The 23,789-nt window shown below is 49.2% G+C and overlaps 1 protein-coding gene across 4 annotated transcripts in view; it reads left to right on the top strand.

Moving 5' to 3' along the window:
* The window catches only part of pfas (phosphoribosylformylglycinamidine synthase), a 213,259-nt gene that overhangs the window by 121,579 nt on the left and 67,891 nt on the right, over nt 1–23,789 (top strand). For all 4 annotated transcript variants that reach the window (XM_068051309.1, XM_068051306.1, XM_068051307.1 and 1 more), the window contains exons 7-9: nt 5,911–6,051; nt 9,682–9,806; nt 14,692–14,820. In XM_068051309.1, coding sequence (XP_067907410.1) covers nt 5,911–6,051; nt 9,682–9,806; nt 14,692–14,820 — 395 coding nt within the window. The remainder of the gene's footprint in view (nt 1–5,910; nt 6,052–9,681; nt 9,807–14,691; nt 14,821–23,789) is intronic.

The following is a 23,789-nucleotide window of genomic DNA, read 5'->3' as shown; positions in this document are numbered from 1 at the left end:
TCTGTATCGCTCTCTCTCTCTGGTAGTTTCTGTATCGCTCTCTCTCTCTCTGGTAGTTTCTGTATCGCTCTCTCTCTCTCTGGTAGTTTCTGTATCGCTCTCTCTCTCTCTGGTAGTTTCTGTATCGCTCTCTCTCTCTCTGATTGTTTCTGTATCGCTCTGTCTCTCTGGTAGTTTCTGTATCGCTCTGTCTCTCTGGTAGTTTCTGTATCGCTCTGTCTCTCTGGTAGTTTCTGTATCGCTCTGTCTCTCTGGTAGTTTCTGTATCGCTCTGTCTCTGGTAGTTTCTGTATCGCTCTCTCTCTCTCTGGTAGTTTCTGTATCGCTCTCTCTCTCTCTGGTAGTTTCTGTATCGCTCTCTCTCTCTCTGGTAGTTTCTGTATCGCTCTCTATCTCTCTGGTAGTTTCTGTATCGCTCTCTCTCTCTGGTAGTTTCTGTATCGCTCTCTCCCTCTGGTAGTTTCTGTCTCGCTCTCTCTCTCCCTCTGGTAGTTTCTGTCTCGCTCTCTCTCTCCCTCTGGTAGTTTCTGTATCGCTCTCTCTCTCTCTCTGGTAGTTTCTGTATCGCTCTCTCTCTCTCTCTGGTAGTTTCTGTATCGCTCTCTCTCTCTCTCTGGTAGTTTCTGTATCGCTCTCTCTTTCTCTCTGGTAGTTTCTGTATCGCTCTCTCTTTCTCTCTCATAGTTTCTGTATCGCTCTCTCCCTCTGGTAGTTTTTGTCTCGCTCTCTCTCTCCCTCTGGTAGTTTCTGTATCGCTCTCACTTTCTCTCTCATAGTTTCTGTATCGCTCTCTCTCTCTCTGGTAGTTTCTGTATCGCTCTCTCTCTCTGGTGGTTTCTGTATCGCTCACTATCTCTCTGGTAGTTTCTGTATCGCTCTCTATCTCTCTGGTAGTTTCTGTATCGCTCTCTCTCTGGTAGTTTCTGTATCGCTCTCTCTCTCTCTCTGGTAGTTTCTGTATCGCTCTCTCTCTGGTTGTTTCTGTATCGCTCTCTCTGGTAGTTTCTGTATCGCTCTCTCTCTCTCTGGTAGTTTCTGTATCGCTCTCTCTCTCTCTGGTAGTTTCTGTATCGCTCTCTCTCTCTCTGGTAGTTTCTGTATCGCTCTCTCTCTCTCTGGTTGTTTCTGTATCGCTCTCTCTCTCTCTGGTAGTTTCTGTATCGCTCTCTCTCTCTCTGGTAGTTTCTGTATCGCTCTCTCTCTCTCTCTCTGGTAGTTTCTGTATCGCTCTCTCTCACTCTCTGGTAGTTTCTGTATCGCTCTCTCTCTCTGGTAGTTTCTGTATCGCTCTGTCTCTCTGGTAGTTTCTGTATCGCTCTGTCTCTCTGGTAGTTTCTGTATCGCTCTCTCTCTCTGGTAGTTTCTGTATCGCTCTCTCTCTCTGGTAGTTTCTGTATCGCTCTCTCTCTCTGGTAGTTTCTGTATCGCTGTCTCTCTGGTAGTTTCTGTATCGCACTCTCTCTCTCTCTCTCTGGTAGTTTCTGTATCGCTCTCTCTCTCCCTCTGGTAGTTTCTGTATCGCTCTCTCTCTCTCCCTCTGGTAGTTTCTGTTTCGCTCTCTCTTTCTCTCTCATAGTTTCTGTATCCCTCTCTCTCTCTCTCTCTCTCTCTGGTATTTTCTGTATCGCTCTCTCTCTCTCTCTCAGTTTCTGTATCGCTCTCTCTCAGTTTCTGTATCGCTCTCTCTCAGTTTCTGTATCGCTCTCTCTCACAGTTTCTGTATCGTTCTCTCTCTCTCTCACAGTTTCTGTATCGTTCTCTCTCTCTCTCATAGTTTCTGTATCGCTCTCTCTCTCTCTGGTAGTTTCTGTATCGCTCTCTCTCTCTCTGGTAGTTTCTGTATCGCTCTCTCTCTCTCTCTGGTAGTTTCTGTATTGCTCTCTCTCTCTCTGGTAGTTTCTGTATTGCTCTCTCTCTCTCTCTCTCTGGTAGTTTCTGTATCGCTCTCTCACTCTCTCTGGTAGTTTCTGTATCGCTCTCTCTCTCTGGTAGTTTCTGTATCGCTCTCTCTCTGGTAGTTTCTGTATCGCTCTCTCTCTCTGGTTGTTTCTGTATTGCTCTCTCTCTCTGGTAGTTTCTGTATCGCTCTCCCTCTCTCTGGTAGTTTCTGTATCGCTCTCTCTCTCTCTGGTAGTTTCTGTATCGCTCTCTCTCTCTCTCTGGTAGTTCCTGTATCGCTCTCTCTCTGGTAGTTTCTGTATCGCTCTCTCTCTGGTAGTTTCGGTGTCGCTCTCTCTCTGGTAGTTTCTGTATCACTCTCTCTCTCTCTGGTAGTTTCTGTATCGCTCGCTCTCTCTGGTAGTTTCTGTATCGCTCTCTCTCTCTGGTAGTTTCTGTATCGCTCTCTCTCTCTGGTAGTTTCTGTATCGCTCTCTCTCTCTCTGGTAGTTTCTGTATCACTCTCTCTCTCTCTGGTTGTTTCTGTATCGCTCTCTCTCTCTGGTAGTTTCTGTATCGCTCTCTCTCTCTCTGGTAGTTTCTGTATCGCTCTCTCTGGTAGTTTCTGTATCGCTCTCTCTCTCTCTGGTAGTTTCTGTATCGCTCTCTCTCTCTCTGGTTGTTTCTGTATCGCTCTCTCTCTCTGGTAGTTTCTGTATCGCTCTCTCTCTCTCTGGTAGTTTCTGTATCGCTCTCTCTCTCTCTGGTAGTTTCTGTATCGCTCTCTCTCTGTCTGGTAGTTTCTGTATCGCTCTCTCTCTCTCTGATTGTTTCTGTATCGCTCTGTCTCTCTGGTAGTTTCTGTATCGCTCTGTCTCTCTGGTAGTTTCTGTATCGCTCTGTCTCTCTGGTAGTTTCTGTATCGCTCTGTCTCTCTGGTAGTTTCTGTATCGCTCTGTCTCTGGTAGTTTCTGTATCGCTCTCTCTCTCTCTGGTAGTTTCTGTATCGCTCTCTCTCTCTCTGGTAGTTTCTGTATCGCTCTCTCTCTCTCTGGTAGTTTCTGTATCGCTCTCTATCTCTCTGGTAGTTTCTGTATCGCTCTCTCTCTCTGGTAGTTTCTGTATCGCTCTCTCCCTCTGGTAGTTTCTGTCTCGCTCTCTCTCTCCCTCTGGTAGTTTCTGTCTCGCTCTCTCTCTCCCTCTGGTAGTTTCTGTATCGCTCTCTCTCTCTCTCTGGTAGTTTCTGTATCGCTCTCTCTCTCTCTCTGGTAGTTTCTGTATCGCTCTCTCTTTCTCTCTCATAGTTTCTGTATCGCTCTCTCCCTCTGGTAGTTTTTGTCTCGCTCTCTCTCTCCCTCTGGTAGTTTCTGTATCGCTCTCACTTTCTCTCTCATAGTTTCTGTATCGCTCTCTCTCTCTCTGGTAGTTTCTGTATCGCTCTCTCTCTCTGGTGGTTTCTGTATCGCTCACTATCTCTCTGGTAGTTTCTGTATCGCTCTCTATCTCTCTGGTAGTTTCTGTATCGCTCTCTCTCTGGTAGTTTCTGTATCGCTCTCTCTCTCTCTCTGGTAGTTTCTGTATCGCTCTCTCTCTGGTTGTTTCTGTATCGCTCTCTCTGGTAGTTTCTGTATCGCTCTCTCTCTCTCTGGTAGTTTCTGTATCGCTCTCTCTCTCTCTGGTAGTTTCTGTATCGCTCTCTCTCTCTCTGGTAGTTTCTGTATCGCTCTCTCTCTCTCTGGTTGTTTCTGTATCGCTCTCTCTCTCTCTGGTAGTTTCTGTATCGCTCTCTCTCTCTCTGGTAGTTTCTGTATCGCTCTCTCTCTCTCTCTCTGGTAGTTTCTGTATCGCTCTCTCTCTCTCTCTCTGGTAGTTTCTGTATCGCTCTCACTCTCTGGTAGTTTCTGTATCGCTCTGTCTCTCTGGTAGTTTCTGTATCGCTCTGTCTCTCTGGTAGTTTCTGTATCGCACTGTCTCTCTGGTAGTTTCTGTATCGCTCTGTCTCTCCCTCTGGTAGTTTCTGTATCGCTCTCTCTCTCTCTCTGGTAGTTTCTGTATCGCTCTCTCTTTCTCTCTCATAGTTTCTGTATCGCTCCCTCTCTCTGGTAGTTTCTGTATCGCTCTCTCTCTCCCTCTGGTAGTTTCTGTATCGCTCTCTCTTTCTCTCTCATAGTTTCTGTATCGCTCCCTCTCTCTCTCTGGTAGTTTCTGTATCGCTCTCTCTCTCTCTGGTAGTTTCTGTATCGCTCTCTCTCTCTCTGGTTGTTTCTGTATCGCTCTCTCTCTCTCTGGTAGTTTCTGTATCGCTCTCTCTCTCTCTCTGGTAGTTTCTGTATCGCTCTCTCTCTCTCTCTGGTAGTTTCTGTATCGCTCTCTCTCTCTCTGGTAGTTTCTGTATCGCTCTCTCTCTCTCTGGTAGTTTCTGTATCGCTCTCTCTTTCTCTCAGTTTCTGTATCCCCCTCTCTCTCTCTCTCTCTCTCTGGTAGTTTCTGTATCGCTCTCTCGCTTTCTCTCTCTCTGGTAGTTTCTGTATCGCTCTCTCGCTTTCTCTCTTATAGTTTTTGTATCGCTCTCTCTCTCAGTTTCTGTATCGTTCTCTCTCTTTCATAGTTTCTGTTTCGCTCTTCTCTCTCTTAGTTTCTGTATCGCTCTCTCTCTCTCTCTCTGGTAGTTTCTGTATCGCTCTCTCTCTCAGTTTCTGTATCGTTCTCTCTCTCATAGTTTCTGTATCGCTCTCTCTCTCTCTCTCTCTGGTCGTTACAGTATTGCTCTCTCTCTCTCTCTGGTAGTTTCTGTATCGCTCTCTCTCTCTGTGGTAGTTTCTGTATTGCTCTCTCTCTCTCTCTGGTAGTTCATGTATCGCTGTCTCTCTCTCTCTCTCGTAGTTTCTGTATCGCTTTCTCTCTGATAGTTTCTGTATCGCTCTCTCTCTCTCTCTGCTAGTTTTTGTATCGCCCCCTCTGTGATAGTTTCTGTATCGCTCTCTCTCTCTCTCTCTCTGGTAGTTTCTGTCTAGCTCTCTCTCTCTCTGGTAGTTTTTGTATCGCCCTCTCTCTGATAGATTCTGTTTCTCTCTCTCTCTCTCTCTCTCTTGTTTCTCTTTCGCACTCTCTCTCTCTCTGGTTGTTTCTGTATCGCTCGCTCTCTCTCTCGTAGTTTCTGTATCGCGTTCTCTCTCTCTCTCTGGTTGTTTCTGTATCGCTCTCTCCAACTCTGATAGTTTCTGTATTGCTCTCTGGCAGTTTCTGTTTCTATCTCTCTCCCTCTCTCTTGTTTCTCTATCGCTCTCTCTCTGATTGTTTCTATATCGCTCTCTCTCTCTCAGGTAGTTTCTCTGTCGCTCTTTCTCTCTCTGATTGTTTCTATATCGCTCTCTCTCTCTCTCCCTGATAGTTTCTGTATCGCTCTCTCTCTCTCTCCCTGATAGTTTCTCTATCGCTTTCTCTCTCTCTCACTGATAGTTTCTGTATTTGTCTCTCTCATTCTCTCGCTGACTCCCTCACTCTCTCGCCCTCTCGCCGACTCTCTCTCCCTCTCGCCGGCTCTCTCTCCCTCTCGCCGGCTCTCTCTCCCTCTCGCCGGCTCTCTCTCCCTCTCGCCGCCACTCTCCCCGTCTCGCCGCCACTCTCCCCGTCTCGCCGCCACTCTCCCCGTCTCGCCGCCACTCTCCCCGTCTCGCCGCCACTCTCCCCGTCTCGCCGCCACTCTCCCCGTCTCGCCGCCACTCTCCCCGTCTCGCCGCCACTCTCCCCGTCCCGCCGCCCCTCTCCCCGTCCCCCCGCCCCTCTCCCCGTCCCCCCGCCCCTCTCCCCGTCCCCCCGCCCCTCTCCCCGTCCCCCCGCCCCTCTCCCCGTCCCCCCGCCCCTCTCCCCGTCCCGCCGCCCCTCTCCCCGTCCCCCCGCCCCTCTCCCCGTCCGGCCGGCTCCCGTCTCGCCGACTCCCCGCTCCGCCGACCGTCGACTCCTCGCGCGCCGACTCTCGCTCACTCATTTGCTCACTCGCTGACTGTTTAGCCTTGCTTTGTTTCCCCTCAGTGAGCACAGCCGCCATTGGTTCTTTAAGGGGCGTTTGACGATTGACGGCGAAGCTAAGATGAAGAGTCTTTTCGATCTGATCATGAAGACCCAGGATTGCAGCAATAAGAACAACGTCATCAAATTCTCTGACAACAGCAGGTCAGCCCATAAACGAGCAGCAGAGGGGACGGCATGGAGTAGGAATACCGTGTTACAGGGAGAGGGGCAGATGGGCCACATGGCAAGGGGGAGTTATCTGGAGGACAGAGACTGACGGCGAGGGTCACTGACGCACGAGGGAAGATGCAAAGGTCATTGAGACACGGGATGTTGTGAGGAGGGTGATTGAGACGAGGGATGTGGTGAGGAGGGTCATTGAGACGAGGGATGTGGTGAGGAGGGTCATTGAGACGAGGGATGTGGTGAGGAGGGTCATTGAGACGAGGGATGTGGTGAGGAGGGTCATTGAGACGCGGAATGTGGTGAGGAGGGTCATTGAAACGAGGGACGTGGCGAGGAGGGTCATTGAGACGAGGGACGTGGCGAGGAGGGTCATTGAGATGAGGGACGTGGCGAGGGTCAATGAGACGCGGGACGTGGCGAGAAGGGTCATTGAGACGAGGGACGTGTTGAGGAGGGTCATTGAGACGAGGGACGTGGCGAGGAGGGTCATTGAGACGCGGGACGTGGCGAGGAGTGTCATTGAGACGAGGGACGTGGCGAGGAGGGTCATTGAGACGAGGGACGTGGTGAGGAGGGTCATTGAGACGAGGGATGTGGTGAGGGGGGTCATTGAGACGAGGGATGTGGCGAGGGTCAATGAGACGCGGGACGTGGCAAGGAGGGTCATTGAGATGAGGGACGTGGCGAGGGTCAATGAGACGCGGGACGTGTTGAGGAGGGTCATTGAGACGAGGGACGTGGCGAGGAGGGTCAGTGAGACGAGGGACGTGGCGAGGAGGGTCAGTGAGACGAGGGACGTGGCGAGGAGGGTCATTGAGACGAGGGACGTGGTGATGAGGGTCATTGAGACGCGAGACGTGGTGATGAGGGTCATTGGGACGAGGGACGTGGTGAGGAGTGTCATTGAGACGAGGGACGTGGTGAGGAGGGTCATTGAGACGAGGGATGTGGGGAGGAGGGTCATTGAGACGAGGGATGTGGGGAGGAGGCTCATTGAGACGAGGGATGTGGTGAGGAGGGTCATTGAATCGAGGGACGTGGTGAGGAGGGTCATTGAGACGAGGGATGTGGTGAGGAGGGTCATTGAGATGAGGGATGTGGCGAGGAGGGTCATTGAGACGAGAGATGTGGTGAGGAGTGTCGTTGAGACGAGGGACGTGGTGAGGGTCAATGAGGCGCGGGATGTGGTGAGGAGGGTCATTAAGACGCGGGATGTGGTGAGGAGGGTCATTAAGACGCGGGATGTGGTGAGGAGGGTCATTGAGACGAGGGATGTTGTGAGGAGGGTCATTGAGACGAGGGATGTTGTGAGGAGGGTCATTGAGACGAGGGATGTGGTGAGGAAGGTCATTGAGACATGGGATGTGGTGAGGAGGGATGTGGTGAGGAGGGTCATTGAGACGGGGGGTGTGGCGAGGAGGGTCATTGAGACGGGGGGTGTGGCGAGGAGGGTCATTGAGACGAGGGACGTGGTGAGGAGGGTCATTGTGACGAGTGACGTGGTGAGGCGGGTCATTGAGACGAGTGAGGTGGGTCATTGAGACGAGGGACGTGGCGAGGGCCAATGAGACGCGGGACGTGGCGAGGAGGGTCATTGAGACGAGGGACGTGGCGAGGGTCATTGAGACGAGGGACGTGGCGAGGGTCATTGAGACGCGGGACGTGGCGAGGAGGGTCATTGAGACGAGGGATGTGGTGAGGAGGGTCATTGAGACGAGGGACGTGGTGAGGGTCAATGAGACGCGGGACGTGGCGAGGAGGGTCATTGAGACGAGGGATGTGGTGAGGAGGGTCATTGAGACGAGGGACGTGGCGAGGGTCAATGAGACGCGGGACGTGGCGAGGAGGGTCAATGAGACGCGGGACGTGGCGAGGAGGGTCAATGAGACGCGGGATGTGGTGAGGAGGGTCATTGAGACGAGGGGTGTGGCGAGGAGGGTCATTGAGACGAGTGACGTGGTGAGGAGGGTCATTGAGACGAGGGACGTGGTGAGGTGGGTCATTGAGACGAGGGATGTGGCGAGGGCCAATGAGACGTGGGACGTGGCGAGGAGGGTCATTGAGACGAGGGACGTGGCGAGGGTCAATGAGACGAGGGATGTGGCGAGGAGGGTCATTGAGATGAGGGATGTGGTGAGGAGGGTCATTGAGACGAGGGACGTGGTGAGGAGGGTCATTGAGATGAGGGACGTGGCGAGGGTCAATGAGACGCGGGACGTGGCGAGAAGGGTCATTGAGACGAGGGACGTGGTGAGGAGGGTCATTGAGACGAGGGATGTGGTGAGGAGGGTCATTGAGGCGAGGGATGTGGCGAGGGTCAATGAGACGCGGGACGTGGCGAGGAGGGTCATTGAGACGCGGGACGTGGCGAGGAGGGTCATTGAGACGAGGGACGTGGCGAGGAGGGTCATTGAGACGAGGGACGTGGCGAGGAGGGTCATTGAGACGAGGGACGTGGCGAGGAGGGTCATTGAGACGAGGGATGTGGTGAGGAGGGTCATTGAGACGAGGGATGTGGTGAGGAGGGTCATTGAGACGAGAGATGTGGTGAGGAGGGTCATTGAGACGAGAGATGTTGTGAGGAGGGTCATTGAGACGAGGGATGTTGTGAGGAGGGTCATTGAGACGAGGGATGTGGTGAGGAAGGTCATTGAGACGTGGGATGTGGTGAGGAGGGACGTGGTGAGGAGGGTCATTGAGACGAGAGATGTGGTGAGGAGGGTCATTAAGACGCGGGATGTGGTGAGGAGGGTCATTGAGACGAGGGATGTTGTGAGGAGGGTCATTGAGACGAGGGATGTTGTGAGGAGGGTCATTGAGTCGAGGGACGTGGTGAGGAGGGTCATTGAGACGAGGGACGTGGCGAGGAGGGTCATTGAGACGAGGTATGTGGTGAGGAGGGTCATTGAGACGAGGGATGTGGTGAGGAGGGTCATTGAATCGAGGGATGTGGTGAGGAGGGTCATTGAGACGAGAGATGTGGTGAGGAGGGTCATTGAGACGAGAGATGTGGTGAGGAGGGTCGTTGAGACGAGGGACGTGGTGAGGGTCAATGAGGCGCGGGATGTGGTGAGGAGGGTCATTAAAACTCGGGATGTGGTGAGGAGGGTCATTGAGACGAGGGATGTTGTGAGGAGGGTCATTGAGACGAGGGATGTTGTGAGGAGGGTCATTGAGACGAGGGACGTGGCGAGGGTCAATGAGACGCGGGACGTGGCGAGGAGGGTCATTGAGACGAGGGACGTGGCGAGGGTCAATGAGACGAGGGACGTGGCGAGGGTCAATGAGACGAGGGACGTGGCGAGGAGGGTCATTGAGACGAGGGACGTGGCTAGGAGGGTCATTGAGACGAGGGACGTGGCGAGGAGGGTCATTGAGACGAGGGACGTGGCGAGAAGGGTCATTGAGACGAGGGACGATGCGAGGAGAGTCATTGACGAGGGACGTGGCGAGGAGGGTCATTGAGACGAGGGACGATGCGAGGAGAGTCATTGAGACGAGTGACGTGGCGAGGAGGGTCATTGAGACACGGGGGCAGTGGGGGGTGGCTGGGTATCGCAGCCACAAGAGAAGTGAAGCCTTTTAAGAGTTTTACTTGGTCTACAGTGCGATTTTGGGGAAAGTTGTTGAGTGTCTCTACCCCAGCGACCAGTGGCGTGCGAGCAAGGTGGAGGTACAAAAAACAACGAGACACGTAATCTTCACTGCGGAAACACACAACTTCCCCACAGGTGAGTGTCTGTAAGGGTGATTCTTCGAGTCTGAGTGTTACTGAGATGTGATTCTCAGTGTCAGATGTGGGTGTGATGGAACAGGAAATATGAGCAGGAAGTGTTCATTCGGCCCCTCAAGCCTGCTTTGCTAGATCATGGCTGATCATCTACCTCAACGTCGCTTTCTCACACTAACCCCATATCCCTTGATGTCTTTGATATGTAGAAATCTGTTGATCTCTGTCTTGAGCATAGTTTCACAGCCCTCTGGGATAGCGAATTCCATAGATTCACCACCTTCTGAGTGAAGAAATTCCTCCTTATCTCAATCCTAAATGGCCTGCCCCTTATTCTGAGACTGTGTCCCCTGGTTCTAGATGGCGCATCTCCCCCCCCCCCCCACCCCACCCCACCCCCTCTAAAATCCGGGGAAATATCCTTCCTGCATCTACCCTGTTGAGTCCTGTAAGAATCTTGTATGTTCAATGAGATCACCTCTCATTCTTCTAAACTCTCAAATACAGACTCCGTCTCCTCAGTCTCTCTTCATAGGACAATCCCGCCATCCCAGGGGTCAGTCGAATGAACCTTCATTACAATCGCTCTTTAGCAGGTATATCCTCCCTTACGTAAGGAGACCAAAACTATACACAATGCTCCAGGTGCAGTCTCACCAAGACTCTCCACAATAGCAGCAATGCCTCTTTGCTCCTGTACTCAAAACCTCTTACAATGAAGCCAACATACCATTTGCCTTCCCAATTGCTGCACCTGCATGTTAGCTTTCAGTGACTTATGAACAAGGACACCCAGGTCCCTTTGGACATCAACACTTCCCAATCTCTCATCATGTGAGAACTACTCTCCATTTCTGCTTTTCCTGCCAAAGTGGATAACTTCACATAGTCCATCAGCCATGTTCTTGCCAACTCACTAAGCCTGTCTAAAACTACTTGAAGCCTCTTTGCATCTTCCTCATAACTCACATTTCCATCTAGTTTTGTCTCAACAAACTTGGAAATATTACATTTGGTCCCCACATGCTGGATTGCATTTATTTTAATGCAAGGAGTCTTACTAGTTAGACAGATGAATTGAGGGCATTCATTAACACATGGGAATATGATATTATTGCTATCACAGAGACATGGTTGAGGGAGGGGCAGGACTGGCAGCTCAATATTCCGGGGTATAGAATCTTCAGGCGTGACAGGGGAGGGTGTAAAAGAGGAGGTGGCATTGCACTGTTGATCAAGGAGTCAATTACTACAGTAAGGAGGGATGATATCTCAGAAGGTTCCTCAAATGAGGCCATATGGGTAGAACTTAAAAACAAAAAGGGGGCAATCACTTGGCTGGGTGTTTACTACAGGCCTCGAAACAATCAGGGAGACATAGAGGAGCAGATAGGGAGGCAAATCTCAGAGAGGTGCAAAAATAATAGGTTATTATTGTAGGGGATTTCAACTTACCTAATATCAACTTGGATAGTCTTAGTGCAAAAGGCTTAAAGGGGGTGGAATTCTTAAAGTGCATACAGGAGAGCTTTTTGAGCCAGTACGTAGAAAGTCCTAAAAGAGAAGGGGCAGTACTGGACCTAATCCTATGGAATGAAGCCGGACAAGTGGTAGAAGTGCCAGTTGGGGAGCATTTCAGGGATAGTGACCATTACTCTAAGATTTAAGGTAGTTATGGAAAAGGACAAAGATGGACTGGAAATAAAGGTACTGAATTGGGGGAAGGCCGATTTCAATATGATCAAACAGGATCTGGCCAAAGTGGTCTGGGAGCAGCTACTTGTAGGAAAGTCTACATCAGGCCAGTGGGAGTCGTTCAAAAAGGAAATAGTGAGGGTTCAGAGCCAACATGTGCCCATTAAGGTGAAGGGTAGGACTAACAAGTCCAGGGAACCCTGGATGTCAAGGGATGTGGAGGATTGGATCAGGAAAAAAAATGAGGCTTATGGCAGATTCAGAGTGCTGAAAACAGCGGAGGCCCTAGAGGAGTATAGAAAGTGTAGGGGAGTACTTAAAAAAAAAAGTAATTAGGAGAGCGAAGAGGGGGCATGAAAAAACACTGGCGCGCAAGATTAAGGAAAATCCCAAGGTGTTTTATAAGTATATTAAGGACAAGAGGATAACCAGGGAAAGAGTAGGGCCCATTAGGGATCAAAGTGGCAATCTGTGTGTGGAGCCGGAGGATATAGGTGAGGCTTTAAATGATTACTTTTCATCTGTGTTCACTATGGAGAAGGATGATGCAGGTGTAGAGATCAGGGAGGGGGATTGTGATATGCCTGAACAGATTAGCATTGAAAGGGAGGAAGTATGAGATGTTTTAGTGGGCTTAGAAGTGGATAAATCCCCAGGCCTAGATGAGGTGTATCCCAGGCTGTTATGTGAGGCAAGGAAGGAGATAGCAGGGGCTCTGACACAAATTTTCAGATCCTCCCTGGCCACGGGAGAGGTGCCAGAGGACTGGAGGACAGCGAATGTGGTACCATTATTCAAGAAGGGTAGTAGGAAGAAACCAGGTAATTACAGGCCGGTGAGTCTAACATCAGTGGTTGGGAAACTATTGGAAAAATTTCTGAGGGACAGGATTAATCTCCACTTGGAGAGGCAGGGATTAATCAGGGATGGTCAGCACGGCTTTGTCAGGGGGCGATCGTGTCTAACTAACTTGATTGAATTTTTCGAGGAGGTGACTAGATGTGTAGATGAGGGTAAAGCAGTTGATGTAATCTACATGGACTTCAGTAAGGCTTTTGATAAGGTCCCGCACGGGAGATTGGTTAAGAAGGTAAGAGCCCATGGGATCCAGAGCAATTTGGCAAATTGGATCCAAAATTGGCTTAGTGGCAGGAAACAGAGGGTAATGGTCGAGGGTTGTTTTTGTGAGTGGAAGCCTGTGACCAGTGGTGTACCACAGGGATCGGTGCTGGGACCCTTGCTGTTTGTAGTGTACATTAATGATTTAGACGTGAATATAAAAGGTATGATAAGTAAGTTCACGGATGACATGAAAATTGGTGGCGTCATAAGTAGTGAGGAGGAAAGCCTTAGATTACAGCACGATGTAGATGGGTGGAGCAATGGCAAATGGAATTTAATCCTGAGAAGTGTGAGGTGATGCGTTTTGGGAGGACTAACAAGGCAAGGGAATGTACAATGGATAGTAGGACCCTAGAAAATACAGAGGGACCTTGGTGTACTTGTCCATAGATCACTGAAGGCAGCAGCACAGGTAGATAAGGTGGTTAGGAAGGCATATGGGATACTTGCCTTTATTAGAATAGAAGATAAGAGCAGGGAGGTTATGATGGAGCTGTATAAAACACTAGTTAGGCCACAGCTCTAGTATTGTGTACAGTTCTGGGCACCACACTACAGGAAGGATGTGATTGCACTGGAGAGGGTGCAGAGGAGATTCACCAGGATGTTGCCTGGGCTGGAGCATTTCAGCTATGAAGAGAAACTGGATTGAATAGGGTTGCTTTCCTTAGAGCAGAGAAGACCGAGGGGGAACATGATTGAGGTATACAAAATTATGAGGGGCATTGATAGGTTAGATAGGAAGAGACTTTTTCCCTTAATGGAGGGTTCAAAAACCAGGGGGCATAGATTTAAGGTAAGGGGCAGGAGGTTTAGAGGGGATTTGAGGAAAAATATTTTCAGGCAGAACAAAGAACAGTGCAGCACAGGAACAGGCCATTCGGCCCTCCAAGCCTGCGCCGATCTTGATGCCTGCCTAAACTAACACCTTCTGCACTTCCGGGGTCCGTATCCCTCTATTCCTTTCCTATTCATGTATTTGTCAAGATGTCTCTTAAACGTCGCTATCGTACCTGCTTCCACCATCTCCCCCGGCAACAAGTTCCAGGCACTCACCACCTTCTGTGTAAAAAAACTTGCCTCGCACATCCCCTCTAAACTTTGCCCCTCGCACCTTAAACCTATGTCCCCTAGTAACTGACTCTTCCACCCTGGGAAAAAGCTTCTGACTATCCACTCTGTCCGTGCCGCTCATAACTTTGTAAACCTCTATCATGTCGCCCCTCCACCTCCGTCGTTCCAGTGAAAACAATCTGAGTTTTTCCAACCTCTCCTCATAGCTAATGCCCTCCAGACCAGGCAACATCCTGGTAAACCTCTTCTGTACCCTCTCCAAAGCCTCCAGAGGGTGGTTGGAATCTGGAACACACTTCCTGAAGGGGTGGTAGAGGCAGGAACCCTCACAACATTTAAGAAGTATTTAGATGAAAACCTGAAACGTCATAGCATACAAGGCTACGGGCCAAGTGCTGGAAAATGGGATTAGAATAGTTAGGTGCTTGATGGCCGGCACAGTCACGATGGGCCGAAGAGCTTGTTTCTGTGCCGTATAAACTCTATGACATCCAAGTCATTGATATAGATTGTGAATAGCTGGGGCACAACTACTGATCCTTGCCCTCCGCGTCGGGGGGGTGAGCGAGGCGGGGTCCTCCGCGTCGGGGGGGTGAGCGAGGCGGGTCTCTCCGCGTCGGGGGGGTGAGCGAGGCGGGTCTCTCCGCGTCGGGGGGGTGAGCGAGGCGGGTCTCTCCGCGTCGGGGGGGTGAGCGAGGCGGGTCTCTCCGCGTCGGGGGGGTGAGCGAGGCGGGTCTCTCCGCGTCGGGGGGTGTGAGCGAGGCGGGTCTCTCCGCGTCGGGGGGGTGAGCGAGGCGGGGTCCTCCGCGTCGGGGGGTGAGCGAGGCAGGGTCTTCCGTTTCGGAGGGTGAGCAAGGCAGGGTCCTCCGCGTCGGGGGGTGAGCGAGGCGGGGTCCTCCGCGTCGGGGGGTGAGCGAGGCGGGGTCCTCCGCATCGGGTGTGAGCGAGAGTCTGGTGGGATTCTCAATTAGTTTGGATTCTCTTCTCTATTTCAGGTGTTGCTCCATTCAGCGGTGCTACCACAGGGACTGGGGGCCGCATCCGGGACGTGCAGTGTACAGGACGAGGGGCACATGCCATTGCAGGAACTGCGGGATACTGCTTCGGCAACCTGCTGATTCCAGGTGACAAGCTCTGAACTATGTCATGATAGGTTAGGGAACTGTCTCTTTCTCTGTCACTAATTTTAACAGGCTATCATCGGCCGGTGTCTGCCCATATCTGTAACAGGCCGATATCTGTAATGCACTGTGTAATGTCAGTGACTGGTGTCTGACACTAACTATAACAGGGTATCAGTGACCGGTGTCTAACACTGACTGTAACTAGATGTCTGACACTGACTGTAACAAGATGTCAGTGACTGGGGTCTGACACTAACAGCGTGTCAGTGACTAGTGGCTGTCGGTCACCATCTCTAACAGGGTATCGTTGATTGGTGTGCTCTAAATGGTGTCAGTGACTGAACTGTCACTAACAGTAACATGGTGTCAGTGAGAGGTGTCTGTCTATCATTAACTGTAGCAGGGTGTCAGTGACTGCTGTCTGACACTAACTGTAACATGGCGTGAGTGACCAGTGTCTGTCTGTAACTGTAACAGTATGTCAGTCTCTGTTTATCGGAGCACGGTGTCAATAACCAGTGTTTGTCACTAAGTGTGACAGGATGTCTGTGACCAATGTCTGTCTGTCATTTAAATGTGAAAGGATATCAGTGATCAGTGTCTGTCACTAATTGTAAAACCGTGTCAGTATGCTAACTGTAAGAGTATATCAGTGACTACTATCTGTCTGTCACGAGCAATAACAGGCTGTCAGTAACCGCTGTCTGTCTGTCAAGAGCTGTAATACGGTGCTAGTGACCAGTCTTTGTCTGTCACTAACTATAACATGGTGTCAGTGACTGCTGTCTGTCTGCAATTGTAACAGTGTCAGTGACCTGTGTCTGTTTGTCGCTAACAGGTTTCAGTGACTGGTGTTTGTCTGCCAAAATGTGTAACAGGGTGTGAGTCACAAGTATCTGTCCATCAGCAACTGTAACAGGCGCTCCGTGACCGCTGTCTGTCAGTCAATAACTAGACCAGGGTGCCAATGACCAATGCCTGTCACTAACTGTAACAGGATGTTGGTGACCGGAGTCTGCCTGTCATCAGTGGCACAGTGTCTGTGACCCGTGTCTGCCACTAACTGTAGCAACAAGGCATGGACGCGGTGGGCCGAAGGGCCGGTTTCTATGCTGTATGACTCTATGACTCTCAGGTGTCAGTACACTGACTGTATGCCAGTGGCCAGTGCCTGTCACTAACTGTAACAGCGTGTCAGCGACCAGTGTCTGTCTGTCACTAACTGTAACAGCGTGTCAGTGACCAGTGTTTCTCTGTCACTAACTGTAACAGCGTGTCAGTGACTAGTGTCATTCTGTCACTTACTGTAACAGCGTGTCAGTGACCAGTGTTTCTCTGTCACTAACTGTAACAGCGTGTCAGTGACTAGTGTCTGTCTGTCACTAACTGTAACAACGTGTCAGTGACCAGTGTTTCTCTGTCACTAATTGTAACAGCGTGTCAGTGACTAGTGTTTCTCTGTCATTAACTGTAACAGCGTGTCAGTGACTAGTGTCTGTCTGTTGCTAACTGTAACAGTGGCCAGGGTCTGTCTGTTATTAACTGTAACAGCGTGTCAGTGACCGGTATCTGTCTGTCTGTAACTGTAACAGCATGTCAGTGACCAGTGTCTGTCTGTCTGTAACTGTAACAGCATGTCAGTGACCAGTGTCTGTCTGTCTTTGTAATTGTAACAGCTTGTCGGTGACCAGTGTCTGTCTGTCACTAACTGTAACAGCGTGTCAGTGACCGGTGTCTGTCTGTCATTAACTGTAACAGTATGTCAGTGGCCAGTGTCTGTCTGTCTGTAACTGTAACAGCATGTCAGTGACCAGTGTCTGTCTGTCTTTGTAATTGTAACAGCTTGTCGGTGACCAGTGTCTGTCTGTCACTAACTGTAACAGCGTGTCAGTGACCGGTGTCTGTCTGTCATTAACTGTAACAGTATGTCAGTGGCCAGTGTCTGTCTGTCACTAACTGTAACAGTGGCCAGTGTCTGTCTGTCACTAACTGTAACAGCGTGTCAGTGACCAGTGTCTGTCTGTAACTGTAACGGCGTGTCAGTGACCAGTGTCTGTCTGTAATTGTAACAGCTTGTCAGTGACCAGTGTCTGTCTGTCACTAACTGTAACAGTATGTCAGTGACCAGTGTCTGCCTGTCACTAACTGTAACCGTGGCCATTGTCTGTCTGTCCTAACTGTAACAATATGTCAGTGACCAGTGTCTGTAACTAGCAGCGTGTCAGTGACCCGTGTCTGTCTGTCACTAACTGTAACCGTGTCAGTGACCAGTGTCTGTCTGTCACTAACTGTAACAGTATGTCGGTGGCCAGTGTCTGTCACTAACTGAAACAGTGGCCGTTGTCTGACTGTCACTAACTATAACAGTATGTCATTGACCAATGAAGAAGGAATTTTCCTCCACACAAGATCAGGGGGCAGGTTGTTCAACCTTGCCCGTCTAAGAGCGAAGTCCAAAGTACGGAAAGTCCTCATCAGAGAACTCCTCTTTGCTGACGATGCTGCTTTAACATCTCACACTGAAGAATGCCTGCAGAGTCTCATCGACAGGTTTGCGTCTGCCTGCAATGAATTTGGCCTAACCATCAGCCTCAAGAAAACGAACATCATGGGGCAGGATGTCAGAAATGCTCCATCCATCAATATTGGCGACCACGCTCTGGAAGTGGTTCAAGAGTTCACCTACCTAGGCTCAACTATCACCAGTAACCTGTCTCTAGATGCAGAAATCAACAAGCGCATGGGTAAGGCTTCCACTGCTATGTTCAGACTGGCCAAGAGAGTGTGGGAAAATGGCGCACTGACACGGAACACAAAAGTCCGAGTGTATCAGGCCTGTGTCCTCAGTACCTTGCTCTACGGCAGCGAGGCCTGGACAACGTATGCCAGCCAAGAGCGACGTCTCAATTCATTCCATCTTCGCTGCCTTCGGAGAATACTTGGCATCAGGTGGCAGGACTATATCTCCAACACAGAAGTCCTTGAAGCGGCCAACATCCCCAGCTTATACACACTACTGAGTCAGCGGCGCTTGAGATGGCTTGGCCATGTGAGCCGCATGGAAGATGGCAGGATCCCCAAAGACACATTGTACAGCGAGCTCGCCACTGGTATCAGACCCACCGGCCGCCCATGTCTCCGTTATAAAGACGTCTGCAAACGCGACATGAAATCGTGTGACATTGATCACAAGTCGTGGGAGTCAGTTGCCAGCATTCGCCAGAGCTGGCGGGCAGCCATAAAGACAGGGCTAAATTGTGGCGAGTCGAAGAGACTTAGTAGTTGGCAGGAAAAAAGACAGAGGCGCAAGGGGAGAGCCAACTGTGCAACAGCCCCAACAAACAAATTTCTCTGCAGCACCTGTGGAAGAGCCTGTCACTCCAGAATTGGCCTTTATAGCCACTCCAGGCGCTGCTTCACAAACCACTGACCACCTCCAGGCGCGTATCCATTGTCTCTCGAGATAAGGAGGCCCAAAAGAAGTGTCTGTCTGTCACTAACTGTAACAATATGTCAGTGACCAGTGTCTGTAACTAGCATCGTGTCAGTGACCAGTATCTGTCTGTTCTCTAACTGTAACAGTGGCCAGTGTCTGTCTGTCACTTCCTGTAACAGTGACCAGTGTCTGACTGTCACTAACTGTAACAGTATGTCAGTAACCAGTGTCTGTCCATTAACAACTAACAGGCTGTCAGTAACCAGTGCCTGTCCATTAGTGACTAACAGGCTGTTAGTGACCGGTGTCTGTCTGTCACTAACTATACTGTCAATATGTGTGGGTGAAAGCGAGGTCTGCAGGGTGGATGAGCAGACTGGCCTGTACTGTGGTACAGGAAGCCATTCAAGTGGGGGGAGGCAAAAGGAATGTAGTGGTAATAGGGGCTAGTATTGTGAGGGGGATCGCACAGTTCACTGCAGCTGAGAGCCTGAGTCCGGAAGGCTGTGTTCTAGACATCTGCTCAGGGCTGGAGAGGAACCTGGAGTGGGACGGGGAGGATCCACTTGTCGTGGTCCATGACATAGGTAAGGGACAGGAGGTTTAAAAAGGATTTGAGGAAGCATTTTTTCACCCAGAGGGTGGTTGGAATCTGGAACACACTGCCTGAAGTGGTGGTAGTGGCAGGAAGTCTCACAACATTTAAGAAGTATTGAGATGAACATTTGACGCGTCATAGCATACAAGGCTACGGGCCAAGTGCTGGAAAATAGGTTAGAATAGATAGGTGCTTGATGGCCGGCACAGACACGATGGGCCTGTTTCTGTGCTGTATAACTCTATGACTCGGAAAGAGGTTCTGCTTATACAATATGAGGAGCTAGGCACCAAATTGAAGAGCAGAAGCTCAAGGGTTATAATCTCTGGATTATTACCTGAGCCATGTGCCAAAGACTGGTGTGGGAGAAGTGGTACCAGTGCTGGGGAAAGTGAGGGCTGTACCTTTGGGACAGTGCACACCTGAACTGTGCTGGGACCAGTCTTCTAGCAAACGTATAACTAGGGAGGTAGAGAGGGCTTTAAACTAAACAAGGTGGGGGGAGGGATTAAGCTTGGTTAGATGTAGCAAATCAAGGGGTCAAGTCAAGGCAGGAGAGCAGAATAGTAATATGGGAAATAAAGGTCAGAGAATGGCAGGAAGGGTCAGAGAGAAAATACCTAAGACCACACCAACAGTCGAGGCTAGCTGTTACAAAGATAACAAAAAGACAAAACTAAAGGGTTTGTATCTGAATGTAAGTAGCATTCATAACAAAGTTGACAAACTGATAGCGTACATTGAAGTCAATAAATATGATCTGATAGCCATTACAGAGACGTGGCTACAGGATGACAAGGATTGGGTCCTGAATATTGAGGGGGATATGACATTCAAGAAAAATAGAAAGCTAGGTAAAGGTGGAGGGGTAGCACTGTTAATCAAGGATGGCATAGGTGCAATAGTTAGAGATGACCTTGGTTCAGGAGATCAGGATGTAGAATCGGTTTGGGTGGAGATGAGGAATAGTAGGGGAAAGAAGTCTGTAGTGGGAGTGGTCTCAGGCCCCTTAACCGTAATCGTAATGCAGGACGAAGTATACAAGAAATAATATTGGGTGCTTGTGATAAAGGAATGGCAATAATCATGGGTGATTTTAATCGACATATAAACTTGAAAAAATCAGATTGGGAACAGTAGCCTGGATGATGAGTTCATAGAATGCTTTTGAGATAGTTTCTTAGAGCAACATGTTCTGGAACCAACCAGACAGCAGGTTATATTAGACTTGGTATTGTGTAATGTGATAGGATTAAGTAATGACCTCAACTTAATGGGACCTCTAAGTAGCAGCGACCACGATATGATTGAATTTTACATCCAGTTTGAAAGAGAGAAGAGTGGGTCTAAGACTCGTATTTTAAACTTAAATAAGGGCAACTATGTGGGCATGAAAGCTGAGCTAGCTGAAGTGAACTGGGTTACTAGGCTAGAAGATAGATTAATAGGGAAGCAGTGGCAGACATTTAAGGGGATATTTCAGAATACTCAGGATAAGTATATTGCTATTATAAAAAAAAATTCCTTGGGGAGGACCCACCATCCGTGGTTAACTTAAGAAGTTAAGGAAAGCATCAAACTTAAGAAAAAAGCATATAATTGCACAAAGCTGAGTGGCAGGTCAGATGATTGTTCAGAATATAAAGACAGGAGAGAATGACTAGAAGGTTAATCAGGAGGAAAAAAAGAGTAAATGTGAAAACAGCACGAGTTTCTACAGGTATTTAAAAAGGAAAAGAGTAAATAAAGTGCGTGTTGGTCCTCTAGAGTTAATAATAGATAAGAAGGAAATGGCAGATGAAATGAAGAAGCATGAACACATGCTTTGCCTTTGTCCCAGGACAGCTTTGTTATTTAATCTCCCTCTGTCCTATCAAACACCTTTCCCTTTTTTTCTCTCCCCTACCCTCCTCCCCTTCACTTGGTTAAAACCTAATTCTTCACTAATTTTTGCCAGTTCTGATGAGAGGCCACAGATCTGAAACGTTAGCTTTGCTTCTCTCTCCACAGATGCTGCCGGACCTGCTGAGTATTTCCAGCACTTTTTGTTTTTGTTTGAAATGGACAAATATTTTGCTTCTGTTTTCACTATAGAGGATACAAAATCATTCCAGTAATAGCTGTAAATCAGGAGGTGGAAGGAAGAGAGGAACTTGGGGAAATTACAATCACCAGGGAAGTGGTACTGAGCAAATTGATGGAGCTGCAGGCTGACAAGTCCCCGAGTCCTGATGTGCTTCATTCTAGGGTCTTAAAAGAGGTGGCTAATGAGGTCGTAGATGCGTTGGTGTTAATTTTTCAAAATTCGTGAGATTCTGGCAAGGCTCCATCAGACTGGAAAGTAACAAATATAACCCCTCTGTTCAAGAAGTGGGGTGGGGGGGGAGGCAGAAAACAAGGGTCACCACTCCTCAAGCATGGGGCAAGGCGAGGAGGTAGGCCTCCATGAACTACCACAGCCGGTATGGGGATTGAACCCACACTGTTGCCGTCTTTCCACAGCACACTTTAGCCATCTAGCCAACTGAGCTAACTGACCCCCCCCCCCCCCCCCCGAGAAACATACACTGTGAATAAAGAGGAGCCTATTGACATACTGTACTTGGATTTCTAGAAGGCATTTGACAAGGTGCCACATAAAAGGTTACTGTGCAAAGTAGGAGCTCCTGGTGTAGTGGGTAACAGATTAGCATAGGAAGAAGATTGGCTGGCTGGCAGAAAATAGAGAGTATGCATAAATGGGTCCTTTTCTGATTGGCAGGATGTGACGAGTGGAGTCCCGCAGGGGTCTGTGCTGGGGCCTCAAGTTTTTACAATTTGTATCAATGACTTAGATGAGGGGTGCGATGGCATGGTAGCTAAATTTACAAATCACACAAAGACTGAAAGGTAAGTATGTTGTGAAGAGATCATAAGGAGGTTGCAGTCTGATATAGATAGATTGAGTGTGTAGACAAAAATCTGGCAGATGGAGTATAATAAGGGAAAATGTGAAGTTGTTCACTTTGTCAGGAAGAATGAAAAAGCAGAGTATTACTTAAACTTGAGCGACTGCAGAGTTCTGAGGTGCTGAGGGATCTAGGAGTTGTAGTGCAGGAGTCACAAAAGGTTAGTATGCAGGCACAGCAAGTAATAAAGAAGGCTAATGGAATGCTATCCTTTATTACGAGAGGAATTGAAAATAAAAGTAAGGATGTTATGCTTCAATTATAGAGGGCATTGGTAAGACCACATCTCGAATACTGTGTGCAGTTTTGGTCTCCTTATTTAAGGAAGGATGTAAATGCATTGAAGGCGGTGCAGAGGAGGTTTACTAGATTGCTATCTGGAATGAGCGGGTTGTCTTATGAGGAAAGTTGGACAGACTGGGCTTGTTTTCATTAGAGTTTACAAGAATGAGAGGAGACTTGTTTGAAGTTTATAAGATCCTGAACGGTCTTGACAAGGTGGATATGGAGAGGATGTTTCCTCTTGTGGGTGAGTCCAGAACTAGGTTTGAAAATTAGGGGTCGTCCTTTTAGGACAGAGATGAGGCGAAATTTTTCCTCTTGAGTTTTGTGCGACTTTGGAATTCTCTGGTGTTGGAGGCAGGGTCGTTGAATATTTTTACGGCAGTGGTAGATAGATTCTAATGAAAAGTCACTGACCTCTGCTTCTGTCTCCACTGATGCTGCCAGACCTGCTGAGTATTTCCAGCGTTTCTTGTTCTTATTTCAGATTTCCAGCATCTGCAGTATTTTGGTTTTCTATTATTATAGATAGATTTTTGTTAGGCAAGGGAATCAAAGGTTATCGGGGGTAGATGGGAGTGTGGAATTCGAGACATAAACAGATCAGCCATGATCTTATTGAATGGCAGAGGAGGCTAGAGGTGCTGAATGGCCTACTTCTGCTCCTATTTTGTATGTTCCATACCAGAGTGTCAGTGATGGGTGTCTGTCATGAACTGTAACAGGTTGTCTGACCGATGTCTGTCAATAACTGTAACAAGGGGTGTCAGTGACCAGTGTCTGTCTGCCACAAAGTGTAACAGGGTGTTAGTGTCCAGAATCTGCCTGTCACGAATTGCACGATGTCTGTGACCCGTCTCTTCCACTAAATGTAACAAAGTGTCGGTGCAAGGACAGGGTAGCGGTGGCCGGTGCCTGTCACTAGATGTAATGGCATCAGTAATCAATCTCTGTCTGCCACTAACTGTAATAAAGTCACAGAGTTGTACAGCACAGAAACAGGCCCTTCGGCCCACCGTGCCGGCCATCAAGTCGATCTATTCTAATCCCATTTTCCAGCACTTGGCCCCTAGTCTTGTATGCTATGGCGTTTCAAGTGCTCAAGTGTGAGGGTTCCTGTCTCTACCACCCCTTCATGCAGTGTGTTCCAGTCAGTTACTAGTGTCTGCCCATTCGTAACTGTAATAGGGTGTCAGTATACTAACTTGAACAGAGTGTCAGTGACCAGTGTCTTTTTTTTATTCATTCATGGGATGTGGGTGTCGCTGGCTTGGCCAACATTTATTGCCCTGTCTGCCACTAACTGTACCAGGCTGTCAGTTACCAGTGTCTGCCCGTTAGTATCTGTAATAGGGCGTCAGTGACTGGTGTTTGCCTGTCACTAACTGCAACAGTGCAACGTCTGTCTCTCACTAGCTGTAACAGGGTGTCAGTGTTTCAGTATCTGCTCCTCTCGGGCCAGTTTTTCAGTGTCTTTTTTTTATTTGTTTTCATGGGATGTGGCATCGCTGGCTCGGCCAGAATTTATTGCCCATCCCTAATTGCCCTTGAACAAAGAACAGTACAGCACAGGAACAAGCCATTCGGCCCTCCAAGCCTGCACCAATCTTGATGCCTGCCTAAACTAACACCTTCTGCACTTCCGGGGCCCATATCCCTCTATTTCCTTCCTATTCATGTATTTGTCAAGATGTCTCTTAAACGT

The sequence above is a fragment of the Heterodontus francisci genome, chromosome 19, assembly GCF_036365525.1.
Source record: "Heterodontus francisci isolate sHetFra1 chromosome 19, sHetFra1.hap1, whole genome shotgun sequence".
NCBI classification, from domain to species: Eukaryota; Metazoa; Chordata; class Chondrichthyes; order Heterodontiformes; family Heterodontidae; genus Heterodontus; species Heterodontus francisci.
This window is presented reverse-complemented; position numbering and strand designations above follow the sequence as displayed.